The 19,990-nt window shown below is 34.6% G+C and overlaps 1 protein-coding gene across 2 annotated transcripts in view; it reads right to left on the reverse strand.

The window, feature by feature from the left end:
* Positions 1-19,990, reverse strand: part of asic2 (acid sensing ion channel subunit 2) — a 359,162-nt gene that overhangs the window by 18,713 nt on the left and 320,459 nt on the right. For both annotated transcript variants that reach the window (XM_088906387.1, XM_088906386.1), the window contains exon 2: positions 12,306-12,456. In XM_088906387.1, the coding sequence (XP_088762513.1) occupies positions 12,306-12,456 (151 nt within the window). The remainder of the gene's footprint in view (positions 1-12,305; positions 12,457-19,990) is intronic.

The raw sequence follows: 19,990 nt of genomic DNA on the forward strand, positions 1-19,990 counted from the left end.
CACAGACACTCACACCAGGGCCATTTTTCCTAGAAGGCAATTATCCTACCAGTGTGTCTCTGGACTGTGAAAGGAAATCAGAGTGCCCAGCAAAAACCCATTTAAACAACAGGATAATGTACACACTCCACTTTCATAGCACTCCAGGTCTGAAACTTGGGCCCCAGCACTGCTAGGCAGTAATGCTGATCTCTGCCCCACTATGCTGCCCCACTTGTACAAACATCAGACCTTGTCACAACATTGCCAAGCTGTTAACATCGCCAGGTGCAATTTCCAAAGCAGTGCCAGGCATGACCCACCCGCAATTTGTAAAACCTTTTGATGGTTTATTGATAAACCTGCAAAAAAAAGTTCACTTCATTCAGAATCAGAAAATCAGAAAATGAGCTGCACCATTGTTTAACAGCATCACATTGATAATTAATTTTGTGTTTTGTAGATGTGATTCTGGTGTTTATTGGAAAAGAGTGCAGCAGTCTTCAAAGAAAACAGTACTGCATGCAACATTATTGCCACTAAAGTTTGCATTCAGTATATTAGAAGTAACCACCACATTTGTGATATATATGAAAATGGTTTTGAAATACTGAGAAACTACAGAATACATTTTCAAGTTCAATTAACCTTACCTGAGTATTTAATGACTATTGTTCCCAAAAAATACACACAGCTAAGTAAATGAAAGGTAGTCTGTTAACATCAAGGTAGTCTGTTGAGAGAACCCTTGCTAAATGTGTTTTGGCACCTGATTTGGTGAGTCAGCCCTCTTAGATTTGCCATTTCTGCTCTCACTGAGCTAGTTTTCCTTTTACCTTTGTTGTTCTTTAGTTGTACTAGTAATTTCTTCATCTTCAAACTCACAAATGTTATGCATTTTCTTTCTACATCAATCACACAGCAGTTTTTGACTGTTGAAATAAAACCCATGTGAGTTTCAGAAAGAAACATTACATTTTTTACAATACTAGATATTTCATGTTAACATTTGAAATGCTATAGAACGCCATGGTTTCTCCTTTAAATGTAATCTTGGTCAAAGTAAATACTACAATAAACAATAAAAGTAAATTGAAGGGAATCTTTAACAATCTGCAAATGTTAGTTCAGGTAAAAAAAAATATCATCCCTGTTCTGTAAAATGGAGAAAGTTTTGTCATTTTGATTCCAAATGGTACAAGGTTCAGTTTTTATTGACACAGAATGTTCCAGAAGAAATTCTTCCCCTGCTGCCAGACCGACAAATCCCATTGTGGTGAAAAAGTCATGTTCTGTCTGATAACTGAGTAGTGAGGCAACTCATGTATATGACTCCGAATAAATGCATTCTTATCACCCATCATTGCCTACAATAAGCAAACTTATCTTACATTGACAGCTGCTTCTCAGAGGAATTTGTTTTCACAGAATCTTTTTTTTATTTTAGTGAGCTTTACTAAGCATTTCAGTTCTGCCCAGTATTATACTCTGTATTATTTCTTTCCCATGATTTTTCACTTTAATGTTTTTTCAAAGCTAGCCATCTTTGCTGGTGGCTAGAAAACTGCAAAGTCCATTAACTGGAATTAAAATGGTGTGTCTTGTGCAGATACGTTGGAGTTATAACTTATTTTTCTCTGTTTGACGTAGCATGTCTTAGCAAAAACCACATAATGAAATCTACCCACAAGCATGAATAAGCCATAAAATACAGTACAATTGACTTGGTAAAAAAAACATCACTGCCTCCAATAAATCCTGCTTTCTTTTATGACAAACCGCAAGTTGGGAGCCAAGTTATGATATAACCCTTGATTTCTGTATAGTATTCCTGCAGAATAATGTTTCTCACATTTTGTTAATTAACGGCTGTGACATACCACTTTAAATAGGGATATACAGTAAATACAGTATGAGCCTTCTTGCTTTTTTCTTGACTTCTTTCAAGAAATGCCTGGATGATATCCTCTGACCACGTATCAAATGGCTTAGAGGGACCCAGGGACCCCATCTCATCTGTAACTTTCCTTATATTCTTATGCAGTAAACTACACGCCTAGTTGTAAAGCAGTAGCTTGGAAAAAAGACACAGAGTGACACACTGTGAAGATGGCACTGAAATGAACTTGGTAGCAAATGTTTCCAGCAATGTTTCAGGTGATGGCCAACAATTTGCATCTTTTACCTCCACTATGATCTGTTGTTCAGTACGCTAGGATCTAAGACATTCTCTGGCATCAGCTCACTTGGTGGGTGTTACTGTACATGATCTGCAAGAAGTAGTCAGGGCCATACTCGATAATGAAAATGGGAAGCATTGACATCTAGGCAGGAACCAGCTGAACAGAATGGATTATGGATTTATTTTCCATAGAAAAATCATTCCTGGACTGTATTCAATTCTGGTCTTCTTTAAATGTAAATGCTGATGACAAAGTATTCTTATGCAAAAAAGTATTCTGGATCTCATGCAGAACAAAGAGAAAGAGACACTGGTCTCAAAATTGATCTTGAGAACATTGTAATTGATGTGTTCAAGACCCATAAAATAAAGAGCCTCTGTGTAAAATTTCCATACATATTAGAAGGATTGATGTTATTGATTTAAACAAACAACATGCTCAGGGTATTACTGGGAGAGGAATCAACTTGGTGCCCTCTGATGATGTTGCACTCTGTGATTCTAGTATAGGCTATGAGTTGCCATGACCGTTATCAAGAATAAACATTTTTCTGATAATGGATGGACTAGATAAGCAACTAGAGGCAAGCATGAGGCAAAATAACTTACGTGTTTGACGAACAATGTAAAATTAAATAAGATAAACGCCATTTTGCAGAAGAAACCCATTAACCCCAAAATATTTACGAACACTCTGGCAGGAATGAAGAATTCTACATTAGCAACATCGCTCAAATCTGTAATTAAATTAATTTAAGCTCAGTGTTTTTATGTGTTTTCACGTACAGTAAATTAGAAGACATTTTCTGTTTTATTGTCGATTTGTAATTATAATGGTATTTTCAAAGATAAACTGCTGTTTTTTTCAATATGTTAAGAGATACTTTATTTTTCTCTTGCTGAGCTATGCTTACTAAACTACTGAAATGACTGCTAAATGAAAACTGTACCCTATGGTTCAAAAGAATCTTGATGAACACCTTCCCATGGATAATGATAGTATACAATACAGGGTTTTAGTTTTGCTAAATGTAACTACCATTTGTGCATTGGCTTGTGTGTATTGAATGATATGGTACAGAATTGCAAGAAACTAGTTAGTGTTCAAGAAGCAATATGATAATAGCATATTTTAAATCTGTCAGGCTGTAACCATTGTTCAACATACTGCATAGCTAACTGACTTAAATATCACTAAGTACAGTATATTTGCACCCACTCTTCCTGTTGTCTTGTTTCATTAATTACTAGGCTTAACACTGCATAATCCAGTGAGATGCTAACATCATTTAAAATGGCCAGAGGAACCTCATTCCAGGCAATTACTTGAGTGATTTTCTGGGCTTAAACTGGTCAGATGGAAGTGGTGATGACCATCCAGGATTACAGATTCCCAATTACACTGTTTACCCCCAAAAATGACCGAACTAACTGTTTTACAATTAATTTGATAAGTGTAAATTATAGCTTTTAAAGGCATGCATTGTGTAATCTATTTACATGTGTCAGTAAACTGTTCAGAGTAACTGTAACAAAAAAGTTTATACAACTTATCAAAACATGACACCAACAAAATAACAGTATATGGAACTATTTTTTTTAGACTGAGGGAAAATAGTAGATTTGCTAAACATTTTCATTAAGCTTTAAGGCAAAATGTTATATTAGAAATAGAAAAAATATACTTTTTACAAAAGCTAAAGCCAATATATTTAAAGCTTTTGATTTGTTCTTGAACATGATTTCATTCTCCACAATAAAAATGTCCCAAAATCCCAATCCCAATGTCCCAAATGAAAAAAATCCTTAAAGTTCCTCACATTACAAAATTTGTCATACGGTACATGTCAGTTACTATGCATTTGTGATACATTTATCTAGGCTATCAATGGTTAAAAATGATAAACAAGGTCCGTTCAATTACATGGTGTGAAAACAAATTAGAAGTCAAATGAAAAATGTATTTTGTGCATTAAAATAAAAGCTCTTAATCACTGAGGAACTATGGGTGCTTTCTGCTGCATTAATTAATATTAGAGACTAATGACTTAGGATATTAATTAATAAGCAAAGAGGTTTAATTAACAAATCCTTCTCAAACCATTTTTATAAAATATGTTTTTCACATGGAATGACTGATTATTGCAAGGCATTTAGTCAGAAAGTGCCAGAGCTCTCTATAAAGCAAGATTGTGCCTGAGGAGGAAAGATGCACACACAATGGGCTTTAACCTTTCAAGAAAACATGATGTTCATTTCAGTTCTGTCTCATTATTCTGCAGAGGAAAGAGTCAGTGCCTAGAGACACCATTTAAAAAATCGATTTTTGTGGAATGTTTTTGGAAATGTTTTTTGTTTGTTTGGACTTTTCTGTTTTCCTTTAGTAAAAAGTAAACCAAGGAGTAATTATCACAGTTCCTTCTCACTTCTACTGTGGTCTGTGGTAACAAGGCCTATTATTTTACTTACTGTAGATTTACATTTTCTGAAAACTTTGTTTGCTGCATTATATTTCTATAATTCTTATAACAAAGGAAAGGGAACACTCATTCACTGGTCAGCAGTGCAGTGTTCATTTTAAGAAGCCTTTTTGGATTACTGTACATTCTGATATCTAATTCAGATTAATCTGTATTACTTCTTGAATAATGCAGAGTAGCAAACCATGACTCATATTCAATTTTAAAATGACCTACAATAACAAATTCATAAATATTTCATTCTCTCTGCTGTGAAATTGTGAATATATGCAGAGATAATTTTTCAGTTTTAACTGCTTTTTAATCACCAGAATGGAAACAGTGAGCTACTATTTCAAACTAATTGAGTCTATTTGCATATAAAAATATGATAGCAAGTTCATTATTTACATTTGATCCTCTTAAATACATATATGTTCTTGGTCCATATAAAGAATAGCACATTATAGTGACTGCCACCTCTTATGTCTTATACAGTATCTTACTATATTAAGACCATTTTTTAACCGTTACTTGTATTACCATAGCTATTAATTAACTCCTACAATTTTGTAAATCATCATGTTCTTTTACGATGTTGTATGAAAGAAGGATTAATAATTCTAATTTGTGCCCATCATTTTCTAAAATGTGTGACTTTTACCTCAGTCCATTTAGATAACTTCAATACTGCATTATTTTATTTGTGATACATTTTTACAGCAGTAAAATGTTACCAGGAACCTAGTTTTTCTTGTCATGCAAGTTGGAAAAAAACCACAATCCTTCAAACATCTTTGCTGACTTTTTTTGAACATTGAGCCCTGGGGTGAACTAGATCTCCTGTAATTCCCTAGGGGCAAATTGCTTTGATCCAGGAGATAGGAAACTAAAGGGGAGAATGTTGCTTTCTTTTAATTGTAATAAACACTTGTAAAGTGCTTCAGACTATGTTAGAAATTGGCAATTAAACATGAGAAGACAAGAGGAATTATATACAGTACAAGCAGAACAATGCTGAAATTTACTTTTAGACTGGCAATCATGTGAATGTTAGCTTTCATTTATCCGTATCGCAGTTCCACCTGCTGAAATAAACCTGAGAAATACCACCTACTCTGATTACCTAGGATGTCTTGCAAATCTATTATCACATTTGTTTGGCACCACAAGAAACAAATGTGTGAGCCGTAACTTTCATTATATTTAGTGCGAAACCTTGGGTTCACAAGTAACGTTTCCTGTCTGTAGTAAACTAGGTTTTTACACAGTGTATTGTCAATGCATAAAACGTATTATAAAATTTGTTGTGGAGGCAGCAAAGATTGGGAAATTTCAAATCTACACACAATACTGTAAAACCATCATTTAGTTGACAGGAAAATGAAGGGCATTGATAGCTTCAATGGCCTGTTGAATGGCCCTTTCTTGTGTTCTAACTTTGTGATTTACTTTATAACTATACAATACATAATCTTCCTTTCCGTTTGTATTCATAAGTACATTTATTTTGGATTTTATCATATTATTCCATCCTTAATGTTTTTTTGTTCTCTGATGCTCTCTGTTCATCTAAACCTTTTTTTTAAATGCACTCGTTCTGTAGTGGCCTGAATCTCGAGTCATTGCTAGGGGACATTTTATAACTGGCCAGCAACTGACATGTTATGCACTTCAATATTTCAGTTCAGTGATTTGATTCATATCTGGACCAAAAAACTCTTTTTTCATTCTCTGTCATCTGGAAGTTTCACAGCCAACGATGGAGTGCATGAGAAGAAAAAAACACCCTGCAAAGATGAGATGTTGGATATCTTTGTTAAATTGACTTGGACTTTATAAAGTGTCTACCCGTTCACTATTAGTAAGTTATTTATTCCTGGAAAGAGTCACTAGTTCCTTTTACCAGGGAAGATTTGTTCATGCCAAGAAGTAGAGGATTAGGTTTGATTTACAGTATTTAAGTCTTTGCTCTCAATCAAAAGCTTCCTTCATGCATTGCCAAGGCCATTTAAACTCCGAGGTCACCCGCCAGTCCTTAATTAACTGGAGTTGTCAGAACATTTCTCTAAAATACTAAATGTTTGTTTTCCAAATTAATTGAAGGTTGTCAATTAAATATTCAACTTGCTGTTAAATATTTCCTTTGTTCTTATGTCATGAGCTTATATTTTATCAATTTTTATGCTTAATTGCATCTCTGGCTGACAATACAGACAGCCTGCATGGGTAGCATGAAGGCTTTTTTTTTAACCAAAGTAGATGTCGATAAGAAATGTGTTAATTGGAGAAAACAAAATCCTGCCCTTTTTAATTGCAATTTCAGATCCAGCACATTGCACACCTCTTTCATTAAAAACTGTTTGCAAGATGAATTTTTTGGATGATTTAAAAGGCACATTGTATGGAATGCTTAAGAAGCTCTTCTAATCTTCAGAAATGAATGCAGATTTCATTTTCTGTACTATAAAATGAGACACTGTTACAAGAAGAACTTTAAGTATTTTTTTTACCATAGGCAGATAATTGCTAAATGACCAAAATAAAAAATAAAAAAAGTTTTTTAGGCAGTACCATTGTTCCAGCAATTTGTAGGAACTACAAAATCTGTTTTGTTTACAATGAAATATTCTACTGGTACCATTCATCCATTAGCAGAAATCCTCTTGTTCCTGAATCTGCCTATAAAATGTTTGTTTTTAGTATTTTGGAAGACCAAAGCAATCCAGAACCTGTCTCTGCAGGACATTTCTTGTAAATCTGTTCTTATTTCAACCAAATGTATAAAAAAATTCTATTGAATTAGAATATTCCCTACTGTTATTCTTGTTTCAAAATACTGCTAGCTTGAGTTTTCAACTCTATGCTGGAGAATATCTTGTTATTTTATGAATAATCCCCTAATTATTATTTAATTAATCATTTTGTGTCCATAACTGGAGTTTTGACACCACTATTAATAACAGTATGGAAATAACAGCCTAATAAGACAATCTAATGTAATTGGAAACTGAATTCTAGAAAACGACTTGCATTTAGAAGAGAAGCATTTTTTTTTGCAGTAAGCAACAACATCAGTGGATAATTGTACGTGCTATGGTATTATGTGTTTATGTGGAGATTTTCAGAAACATTTTTATAAAGTTCCACATGTCAGAGAATAATCCTCAAACTAAAAACTGCAGGAATCTATGCAAATATTGTATGAGATATGCAAAGAATACAAAATGACTGAAACATGGCAAATTGAATTTTATGCAAGAAATGCAATAGAAACAACAAATCAGCAGTTTCAAACTAGGAGACAAAGTATATCAGAAAGATGTAAGAGCTTATCTGCATTCATCCACATAACCTAAAACAAATGGGTTAAATAAAATGGATAGATAATAGAGATTTTATCTGTTTTACAAGGCTTAGCAAACCCACTGAGATGCTAAGGAGTTAAGCATAATGAGGACTTAAAGAAGACAGAGAAAAAGCGTAACAAAATGGTAATGTCAGACAATATTGAGTAGTCTTGGAGCAAAGTGACAAGATCAGTGGCCACTCTTGTCAGGTAGCTTGCCTGCAGGAACTAAAACTAAAACAAATGCCTAATGATCCTTTTCAGTCGATTTAGTACAAAAGGTGTCAGGAGGTCAGAAAAAACTCTAGAATACTGGGGATGTAGTGTCTGTAATAATATAGATTTTGTTCAGCATGACACACAAACAGAATCTCTCTGCACTGGAGATGAACAAAAAACAGAAGGCAACAGTAACTGTGGCTACAGGATAATTTGTCTGCAAATCCAGAGGCACTAGAATACGAAGTCCATGAATCCATCATTTCAAATGTTCTTACTGTTGAGCTGCACAACATGTCTATACATTATACAAATGACCTATTCCATATGGTCATATGGTTCCATAAGTATTCTGGTGCGTTTATGACCAGATATTACACACAGTTTTATTTTGCAATTTATAAGGAACAAATTTAAGAACATTTGCTCACATACACCATTGAAGGTCTTTATTCAGAAAACCAATCACCTTGCAAGTCACACTCCCAGTGATCTCAGAGTGCTATTTTGTGACTATTTAATTAGACTTTTTTTGTAAGTTAATTTATTAATTAATGTCATTTAAAAAAAATGACATTGTTCAATGCAACTGATTTTATTTTAATATACGTTTTTAAAAAGTTGGTTGTGAGAAAATAAATATCTGAAACTTAAAAAAGAGTAAAAACAAAAACGGAAAGAAATAAACTTAAAACTTAAAATAGAAAAAATAAATAAATGTAAGCATAAAAACAGCTAATACAATTCATTATTGTGTAATAGATGCTAGTGGGAAAGAGCGAAAATCATCTAATTATATTTAACAAACCATCACATACTGTAGTTAAGTGGACCTTTGTGACTTGGATTTAGAATTTGTATTCTAAGTGGAGTACTACAGATTTTTGCTCTTTGAATTATAAAAGACAATGTATTCTGATGGGAAATTTTTCTGAAAATATTTTGCTTTCAATGAAAGAAAAGATGAATTGACAGGTATTTAAGCTTAATAATAGGTTGGAGGGCTCTCCAAGGTCCTTGTACATCCCTATATTCTTCATCCATGTGTCTCCCAGAACATTCTTAATTTAGTCTTCTCATCTCCCACAGCACTTCCCTCTTGATCTGCCTTTAAAGGTAAAGTTATACTTGTTTTCTTTTTCAGAACCCCTTTTTATACTGTGATATCATGTGATATAGACAACCCAGCAGGACCAGGTAGTCTACAGTGGGTGTAGAAAGCATTGACCCCCATTGTGCCACATGTTGTTGTGTGGTTAACCATTCTGATTGGACACGTCTGTTTTTCTAAGGTTAAATATACCTGTGTGAGTTCCCACTGTTGGACATTTCATACAAAATAGCATGAAGACAAAGGACCTTCTGCAACAACAAATGAACAAAGTTGTGGACAGACACCAGCCAAGCAACAGATAAAAACAGATTTCAAAGACACCGAGTATCCCACGGAGCAGTGTTAAATCAATTATCAGGAAGAGGAAGGCACATAAAACTGCACAGAATCTTCAACGACCAGGTATGATTCCCAAACTCAGAAGCTGAGTAAGAAGGGAGCAATCAAGAGACTGAAATAACCCTCAAAGACATACAGTGTTGCATAATTCAGATGGGAGAAACTGTGAGTTGGTCAACAATAGCTCAGATACTCCAGAAATTTGGGCTCTGTGATACAGTGGCTTGTCTTGAATATGCAAGAAAGCATGTTGGGGCCTCTGCAACAGCCTGGAAAAAAATTGTGGTCAGATAAGATAAAAAGTAAGTTATTTGGCCTAAATGCCAAGTGTTATGTCTAGCAAAATAAGAGCACTGCTCATCATTCACAAGACACCATCCCCACATTGAAACATGGCAGTGCTTCTCATCTGCAGAGGCTAGTATGCTTGTCAAAACAGAGGAAAGAAAGGATGGATCAACATATAGACAGAACCTGGAGCAGAACTTGAACTCTCTATCCCAACAGGACAATGACTCCAAAGATAAAACAACCCTTGAGTGGCTTAAAGAAGGTAGAAATCTTTGAGTGGTCCAGTCAAAGTCCAGACTTAAATCCCATCTTACATCTGTTGCAGGAACTGAAGATTACTGTACACCACTACTCCACCAGTAGCCTGCAACAGCTGGAGCAATTTTGCAAGGAAGAGTGGCCAATATTAAACCTGAAAAATGTGAAAAGCTGGTTACAACATACAGTAAGCTATAATCACTGCAAAAGGGGGAGCAACTTAATATTTAGTGCTTAAGATCTAAGGAGAGTGAATACTTGTCAAAGCTGGATGTTTCAGTTTTCCGTTTCAATTAATTATTATACAACAAAAATAATCATGCCCCATCAAAATGTTAAGCATGTACAAAAACAAACATCCTGTTCAAATGTGTTGCAATTTGAGGTTGTAACACAGCAAAATGTGGTTCAGGTCCAAAGGGGGTCAATACTGTTTACACCCACTGTACAGTATATCCAGGAAAGAGATCTTTCCATCACCACCACAATATCTTCACATTTGTCTTGTTAAATGAGCAATACAGCTTGTAACCCAAATTAGTCTGACCAAAATATTTTTTAGCATACAAACAAATGGCATGGTTTCACAAATTGTACCTGAAATATTTATAAAAGAGAAAAGAAGTAACTGTCATTTTTTTCTCTTAGCAGTCAATGAAAAAAAAATCTATAAAGGAAGTCTTGGACTCATGCTACTGTAGGTTCTTTTTTTTGTAATAAAAGAAAAAAATAAGACAGTGAAAGGGGAGTAACTAAGAGTGGGGAAATATTGATTTGTTTCCTCAGCCCTGCACAGCCAACACTTTTGATTAATAATCTACGAAGAATGTGTTTTGTAGAAAGACAACTGCGACACTCACAGAATGCACAAGTGCTGTGTGCTGCATCTAGCAAAATGAACTGAACCTGTTAGACTTTCAAACAGAATAAGAAAACACTTTCACTGGAGGGAAAAACAGTGATTTCACCAATGATCTGCTTCAATTTCCCTGGCTTCTGTGCTTTTAAAACTACCAGATTTTATGCATATTCAGACTTTCTGCCGAGATATTTCTAATTTCCTAAAGCAAGGGCAATGATACTGGCCTTTCCAATCAATTCCATTTGCTCTGTCTAGATCAGTAATTATTAAATTAGTAGCCAGAAAAATCAATATTACGATTAAGGTGCTGGTTGAAGCTTAATATTGCAATGCAGAGAACTGAAACGACCACATGTTGAGAAGGACTGGCCTAATGAATTGATGCAGATCTTTAAAACATTCATTTTAGTTACAGTATATAATACTTTGCTAGGATGAGCAAATTAAATGAACTAAATTCTTACATCTTACAAAGAGACAGACAGCATTGCTTCACTTTGTATCCTCTCTGTAAGGATACTTTTCACTTATGTTGATTTATAATTGTTATGTTATAATTCCTTTATTTATAATGTATACATTATTAGATTAACATGTCTCTCACTAACTACATTAAACTACAATAACATAGCAGTTTTTGGTGCTATAATATTTAGTGTTCTTCCTTGTGGGTGGAAATGAAACTATGGTATTAAAAGATATAAACACAAAATAGAGGTATGTTAATTACATTGTAGTTACTGTACATTGCAATTACACTATAATAAATGCGTAATTCCCAAAGGTTTTCTTATAGATAGGGTCAAATTCTGTTTTCAGAAGGGCAATTAACTTTGATAATAGGTCTTCTACACACATTTTTTCTTGATTTTTTGTTTGGCCTGCATTTTTTATGAATTGTGTGACCATTCCTGGACTTACTGCCCCAGTGGTTTAGTCAAAACCCCATATTACCTTCATTGCAAAACTTGCATTTTCTGGTTAACAAATACAATAGTACATAATTTCTTATTGATGACAGTGGCACAGATATCACAGTGAGTATTTGTTTCAATGTAAAAACGTAAGTTTATCCTTGTCATTCACAATGCTTGGTTCCATGGTACTGCATTGAATTTTGCACCAATGTGATTCTTCTATTAATGTGGTATAGTTTGATATTAACTTATCGAAGATAAGAAAATAATTAAAGGAGTTATATAATAGATCACAAACACGGTGGTGATATTTTAAAATGAAAACAACTTCCTTACCTGTTTCTCCCCAGACAGGGAGATATTCATCTTGCTGTATATCCAACATGATCTCTAAACCATTCCCAGTGCCTCCTTTCACTGTTGTGTGCAATGCCTTTCCATCCTCTCCAGAGTTGAACATGTAGCATTTCCCATACCTTGTAAAAACCTGCAAAGAAACAGAAGATCATCAGAGGTATACTGTACAGTGGGAAAAAAAACCAACAGACTGAAGACTGATAGTTTTGTGGATTTTTGTGTGCCGTGTCAAACTGAAAGAATTTTGCCTGTGGAGATGTACTGTAGAAGGTGACATTTTAGGGGTTACCTGTATTAAAAGTCTTGAACAGTTGATACCAAAAATAAGGGTGACTTCAGCTATTTCAAAAACGGATGAGACTGTATAACAAAGTAGGTACAAGTTAACTTTGAAAAGATTTTTTTTTAGAGCTTGGAATGGGTAACATTTTTGTGGCAAAAAGAGACCATGTTACATTGCCTGCTCAGAGTTCAGTCCTATAAGACTTCAATCAAACAAGATATTTCCTGTGATGAAACGGAATGACACATCAGGAGGCAATTTCAATTTGTAATGAAGGCACAGGAGGAAAGAGATAGTGAGTGACATGGATGCACAGTAGGCAGAATTGCTGTCTTACACTTCTGTGGCAACGGGTTCATTCCAGACTTGGGATGCTGTTTTTGTGGGTTTGCTCTAGGTGCTCCAATTTTTTCCCCCCATAGTGCAGAAACATACTGGTACTGTAGGTTAATTGGCTTCTGGAAAAGTTGGCCCTGGTGTGAGTGCTTGTTTATCTGTCTTTGTGTGTGCTCTGCAATGGACTGGTGTTCCATCCAGGGTGTACCCTTCCTTGTGCCCAATGCTTGCTTGGCTAGACTCAGGATCTTCAATGACCTCGATTGGATAGAGAGATTTTGAAAAAGGCGTAGGCATGTTTCAAATGAAAATTTGATTCAGCATTTATACATTTTTGAACTTTATTTTCACAAAACAATTAATTCCATTACAAAAAATAAATATATATAATAATAAGATATAATAAATAACAACCTTTCACTTTTTCCCTAATTTTTCTGAGATAGCATTGAAATTAGATATTGATTAGATGTTAATTAGATTAATTAGATAATTAGATGAGAAATTATATATAATTTTATATAATATAAAATATATATATATATTCAATAATCAAAAGCATCTACTGTCAATTGCATAATTTCATGGACTTGTGAATTATTAGGATATAATAGCACACAACTCTGTGGCTATGTTGTACAATAAGAACTAATATATTACATGTACTGTAGTTTCCAAAATCATACTAATTTTTGTATAAATGTGCTGCTGTAGCTTTCAGGGGTTGAATTATTATATGCTGCTTATAATCAAATTGTACAATGAACATGGGACAGCAGATTTATTTTTCTCAGACAGAGAAAATGTGAGTGTGTTTACAGTATGCGCATTTTTTTACTGCTTATATCAGACATTTAATTTTGAATTTCTATTTGTTATATTTTCCATTTTTGTATAGTAAATTAAAAGACTCTTAAATCTGTCTATGCACAACTGCAGTAGAAGTTAAAAAAGTGTGATTTTGCTAAAGTACAACAGTATAATGGTTGCAATGGTTTGTTGATTAAACAATCAATAAATAAATATATAATTTTACCATACAAGAGAAAAAAACAGCTTGCTAAAACAAAAGAGCAATTTCAGCTTAACATGGCATTACAACTGCAGCAGCAAATTAATGCTGCCTTTCTAATCCAAATATTGTGAGACACTTAAAGGATTTAGTTAATGATGCACTCAAATATATGAACGAACATCCATTATTCAATTCTAAAGCCATACAGACATAGTCATTAAATGTTACTTATGAAACCTCTTTGCACAGCACTGTTTTGTGCATTTCATGAGCTATAGCCTCACATTAATTTTGTCAAAATCACCGACATCCTGTTTGTCTTTTCTGTGCCAAGAAAATATTTTTTAATTTCATAGTTAACCAAAAAAAAAAGAATTTCATTTAAATGTAACTATCACTGAATTGAACCACAGCAATAAATAAAACCAGTCTGATATGAGCTAAAACTACAGTACAGTATATCATCTGTAGATTTGATTTAAAGTGACAAAATGAAAGTGAAGTATTATATTTTCTTCTAGTATGAGACTGAAAAGATGCCAATGATACAGCGAATGGAGTCTGGCTCACTGGGGGTTAGCCTTAAAGCTAGCAAGCAAAATGCTGGCCAAAATATAATTTGTAGTAAGAAAGGAAAATTTGTAGTCAGTCTGCACTTACTGTAAGCTGTTGAATAGTAATGGTTCTACACTCACCGGCCAAAATATTGGGAACTTCCAGTTAATTGAATAGGTACTCAGTGGTGGGTCATTGAAGCTTAAGGATCATGAAACCCATAACCTTCGTCACCTTCCCAGGTAACAGTAGCTCCCAAATCTCCATTCTATTTACAAATGGAGAAACCAGTGGAATGTGCAATTGAAGCACACACACTTTTACCCCCTCTAAACCCCAGCTGAAGATGATCCTGCTAGATGAATATGGATTATGAAACTGAGGTGCAAAGATTTCATCAGGTTTTGTTATACAGTATACTGTATGAATGTGAAAGGCCGACATCAAAAGGGTTTGCAGTTAGAGCCAATCTGCCATTAGAAGTAGATACAGTACATAGCTTCTAATTAGTTGTAAACAGCCCCATTAAAGGTTGATTTATGTATTTTATGAACTTTAGGAACTTGAATTACACATTCACTCATGGGTTCAAAAAAGGTTTTGTTTTTATATGCAAAGTATATAATGGGTATACAGTATAATGGGTGTGCATAGTAGTAGTGATGGTTGGGGTTTTATATAGCATTTTCTTGTAATGTGTGACCAGTGACTCCCTGATTTCATGTCTTTGACTTAGCATCACTGGTACATTTTTAAATTAAAGTCCCAACACTGTCTTCAGCAGATGAAACAAATTCAAAACTTTCAAAAATTCAAAACTCAAAAAATTCAAAGAACTTTCGATATGCTAAGTTAATTTGAGAATTTATGGAGAATTATGGAGAGGGAGAGAAATCGCAATTTATTTATTTTTTGTTATTCATTGAGAGTGCATTTCTGATTTAATTTTCTTTGAGATGATCTATAGGAAAACCAGAATTGTGAAGGAAGGTGGCACATAATTATTAAAAAAATAAGGGGAAGTCATTCATTCCATCTAGACATCTAGCATGGTTGAATGCTAGTAATTGATTTCATGCAGCTGTTTCTTGAAAGGATATCAGCTTCTTTCTATGGCAGGGGAGTGCTTTTCAATTTTAAATGCACTTCATCATATGTTTCTGTTTGTGTCTTCTGCTTCATTTTCACTGCTGATGCTGAAGTCCCTTGGATTTAACTTCGTCAGTACCCTTGAGGTCATAAACAATAAAAAGGGCAATAATGCATTAGAACAACAATACATGAACAAATCTACTTAATGAATGCATTGGACTGCCAGCTTTCAAATGTATTTATACAAAAAAACAGATGTCACTTGTCGTGGCAAACCAATCACACAAGGAGGAGGACTAACTCTGAATGGCCTCTTGTCTCTGCAGCAAAAGACAAAGGTGCTGTGCACTGAAACTCTAGCTTGTAGCTGCAGCAAGCTGACTGCTGGTTGTACTGGTTGTATCACTGCCTCATCCTTTTTAATTTGATTACTTCATTTATCTTACCAGTTGTTTTTTTGGATTTAATATGTGTTTTGCTAAGTTAACAGTAAGTATTTCTGCCAGAGGGATACCTGTATAAAAAATGCATACGTCTCAAGTTTAATCAAGGCATAGCCTAACATATTTCTAAAAAGAGACAGAGAGAACAAAAGCAAACATGGAACTATAGTTAGAGACTAATTAATTCACTAGTGAACATTTGCAGTTGAATGGAATAAAACACCAATATAGTACCCATAACTAGAAGAAAAAGGGCAATCTTAAATCACTTAACTATTAGTCTTACTTTTTCTTCAGGTTAATTAAAGGAATTACAATTATGTGCATAATTGGAGAATATCCTGTTTAGTAGTGACTTTAACCGGGGACCACCAGAAAGAGTCTGGACTGGTCTGTAGAAAATTGCACCCAATGGAACATGAAAGATAGGCTGAAAGGTCACCTCTCGTTTTTCCTATAATCTTAAGTTTAACCTTTTTTATGGAAGCAAGAAACTGAATGTGATTTGGAAAAAGCTAAAAAAATTATCTGTGTTTGAGCGTAATGTGCATTCTTCTCTGCCTTGTACAAATCAAGTGAGCTGCCTTTTGCAAGGGTGGTAGTGGTGAAAGCTGTTCACTGGGAATTACATCTTTAATTTAGCCGTGAGTCACACAAAGCATACTCCATTACAGCATTGTATCAATGTGCCTTGGCAGGAAATGAAATACGACTTGCTAATAATGCCACAGTGGTACACGTTACTGCCTCAATCTTTCTTTCCATTACTATAAAAAAGAATGTTGTATATTGTGTAGTGCAATACCCCATTAGGGTTACAGTGTTCTTTGGCAAGGTATACATGAATTTGTTGTTAACACAGCGCATTGCTCATTTGATTAAAATGCCTTGTCCTTTTCCCAATTAGGAATCCAGAATGAAAGCTTTTAACAACTTCTCTCCTAAAGATCAACCTGCATATTCTTTGCCTGTCAGCAGGAATCGCATAGCAAGTTCTGTCCATTGATGATTTCATATAACTTCTATGCGGAACTTGTAACATCCTGTTTTGTGAATGCTGAGTTCTGGCAAAGTACCATATAAGCAGGTGTTTTTCTGTTAGACCAGCATAAGAACAGAAAGTACTAAGTCGACAGTTAGCAAGTCATATGATACGTGCTAATACTTTGTTTGTTAAACTTTATAACCGTTCAGAGAGACTGGCTGAGGAAAGCTACTCTCCCACATGCATGCGTAATAAACTACTCTTCTTTTACCAACATCAGGACTCTGTCATTTTATATGACACTACACCAATAATAATTGTATCTTTTTTTTATACAGTAAGTGGCACATTTTTTTATGCTTACTGTACATAGTCTATATACTACAACCAGCTTTCATGTGGGTTTCCTCCAGGTGCAAAAAACGTACTGGTAGGTTAATTAGCTCTGGTGTGAGTGTGTGTCTGTGTGTGCCTTGCAAAGGAATGGCATCTTGTCCAGGATACCTTGCCTTCTGCCCTTTGCTCGCCGGGATAGGCTCAGCTCCCCCACAACCCTGAACTGGAAGAGGCAGGTAGAAAATGGAGGGAGGGAGGGATGGAGGATCTGTACTGTGCATATGGTGCTGTTCACATTTTCTAATAAAAGTGAAGCTATGAAAACATAGCTATGAGCTTTGATCGTAATCAGTACCTGTGTCCCTAGAAGCAGAAAAATTGAATTCTTCTATTTTCTACCTGTATCAGTGTATCAGCCAGTCCCAAGATGGAAAGGGACTCAAAGTTCCAATTTAGCTCTTGAGAGACCAAATGACTACATCTCTGGATTGATCTTACCTTCTGCAGGTGCTTGAGGAACTCTCTTTTAATAGGATGAGCTTTAATGTACAGGGATTGAGTGCCTTTTTTAGTGTCCAGCATAAAAATTAATGCCTCCCTTACGTGGGTTGCTTAATGAGATTTTACTTAATGTCAGAGCCTGTATAACTTGAAGTAACCTCATTATCCTTGAGGCAAAGTATAGTTGCATGAACCCCAAATGAAAAAGCCTACAAAAAAATAACACTTACGAAACCTTGTAGACATATAATATGTATATTTTCATCATGCTATAGAAAGAGTCCTGTTTATTTCTCAATTAAACAATGTTGTTCATATTGCAATGCTATATCTAAATAACTTTGATATTGGGTCATTCCAAAAGTAATACAGAAGTTCCACCAAACAATATTCCTGTTGCAGCTTCTTAATTCCCTGTTGTGTGTGTAGTCAAACAGCACAGGCTGTATTATATCTGTCTTATGTCTAGTCTTTTACAGGTCTTTACAGTGTCTTGCAAAAGTAATCACCCTCTTCCAGTGGTGTTCAATTTTGTTGAATTGTATATGAAGTGCACTCATTTTTTAAAAAGAATATTTGTAATCAACACCTGAATGCTCAAACTCAATTTTGATGGTTGAAAGAAATTAAACATCAGTAAAAACTGAAAAGAAAACTTGAAAACTAGTACTGTATATGTTGATTGCATTTAAACTCTGTATTATGGCAAACCTAAATTTAGGTGCTATTCAGGTAAAGGCAGGTGTGTAAAATTAAAATTAAAACACGTCTGTGCAATAACACAAAACAATAAATGCACATCTTTGTTTGGTCCCTCCATCAGCTATTGAATTTCAAGCAAAGATTCATTCTGTGTCAAAGTTTTTTTCATGTTTTTCCATGGAAGTGTATTAATGGAAGAGTGATAGCTTATTGCTGTGTCTGTGCTTTAGCTTTTCCATTACTGCAGTAGAGGGGAAAAACAAAATGTATTTGACAGTGAGAACATGATATTAAAACCCATATGATGAACTTGGTTACACTTTCTGATATCTGTCTTCTCTGGTGTGTTTATGTCTTCTGAAGTGGCAGTAATTGCAGATTGCATGAAAAATAAAAATGTGCTACCTGAGGTCATCTTGGCATAGCCATCCTTAGTTTTCTAATGGTGTATTATTAGTGGTTGTGTTTGTTTGTTTTTTTCTTAAGGCAGAGCTTTTTCATCTTAAGCTCATAATGGAGCAGATGACGTCTTCTACATGAGCATTCTCTTCAATAACCATTCTCTAAGTCATTTCGTTTGCAAAAACTCTGCCTTTATCTATTTTAATGCCCTTTTTACATATTATATCAAAGCATTAATTTCAAAATCATTAAATCTCTTTCACCACTCTTGATGACTCCATGGCACTTGTATTTAACTGGACTCCAGCTTTGCCTTTACTATTTATCTTCAGTGCTGATCCTAAACTATTATCATATGCCCTTTTATTATACACCTCTACGTCCTCAATATCCTAGAATTCCTTACAAAATCCTGACACAATTTGTTTCAAATCGACTGAAGAGGATCCTTTGGCATTTGCTAATTTTAGTGCCACAGGCAAACAATCTGACAAGCATGACCACAGCTCTTGCTATGTAACTCCAAGACTCAATTTCTTAAATTAATCTCTCTGTGTCTTTTTGACAGGCTTGACAGGCTTTATAAGCTTGTGCCTTTCTTTTTTAAGCTATAACCCAATGTATGACACTAGAATGAAAATCATAATTGCATTCCATGCTTCATCAGTCCAATTTGTTTGAATTGTTTGGGATTTGTAGATGTCAAATGGGAAAAAGTGTTGAAGTTTAAGGTTACATACAGTAGTGTGTAAATTCTACTTTTAGTATTGGGAATATTTGGAGAGCCAGTAAGAATGTGGCTGTGACTTCATCTGTTTGCAATTGAAATATTCATTCATTCATTAACATTCATTGTCATACAGTATAATACAAACTTTTAATTTTATTTTAAGTCAGATTGATTAGCTCTTTGATTTTGGCTGGATGGCTACTATCTGGTGAGCTGCTGAGCTGTTCTTTTAAGAAAATTTGCACATCTTGAATACAGTATTGTACTGTATAACCCATTTTTAG

This window comes from Atractosteus spatula, chromosome 26, assembly GCF_055471065.1.
Source record: "Atractosteus spatula isolate fAtrSpa1 chromosome 26, fAtrSpa1.hap1, whole genome shotgun sequence".
Lineage (NCBI taxonomy): Eukaryota > Metazoa > Chordata > Actinopteri > Semionotiformes > Lepisosteidae > Atractosteus > Atractosteus spatula.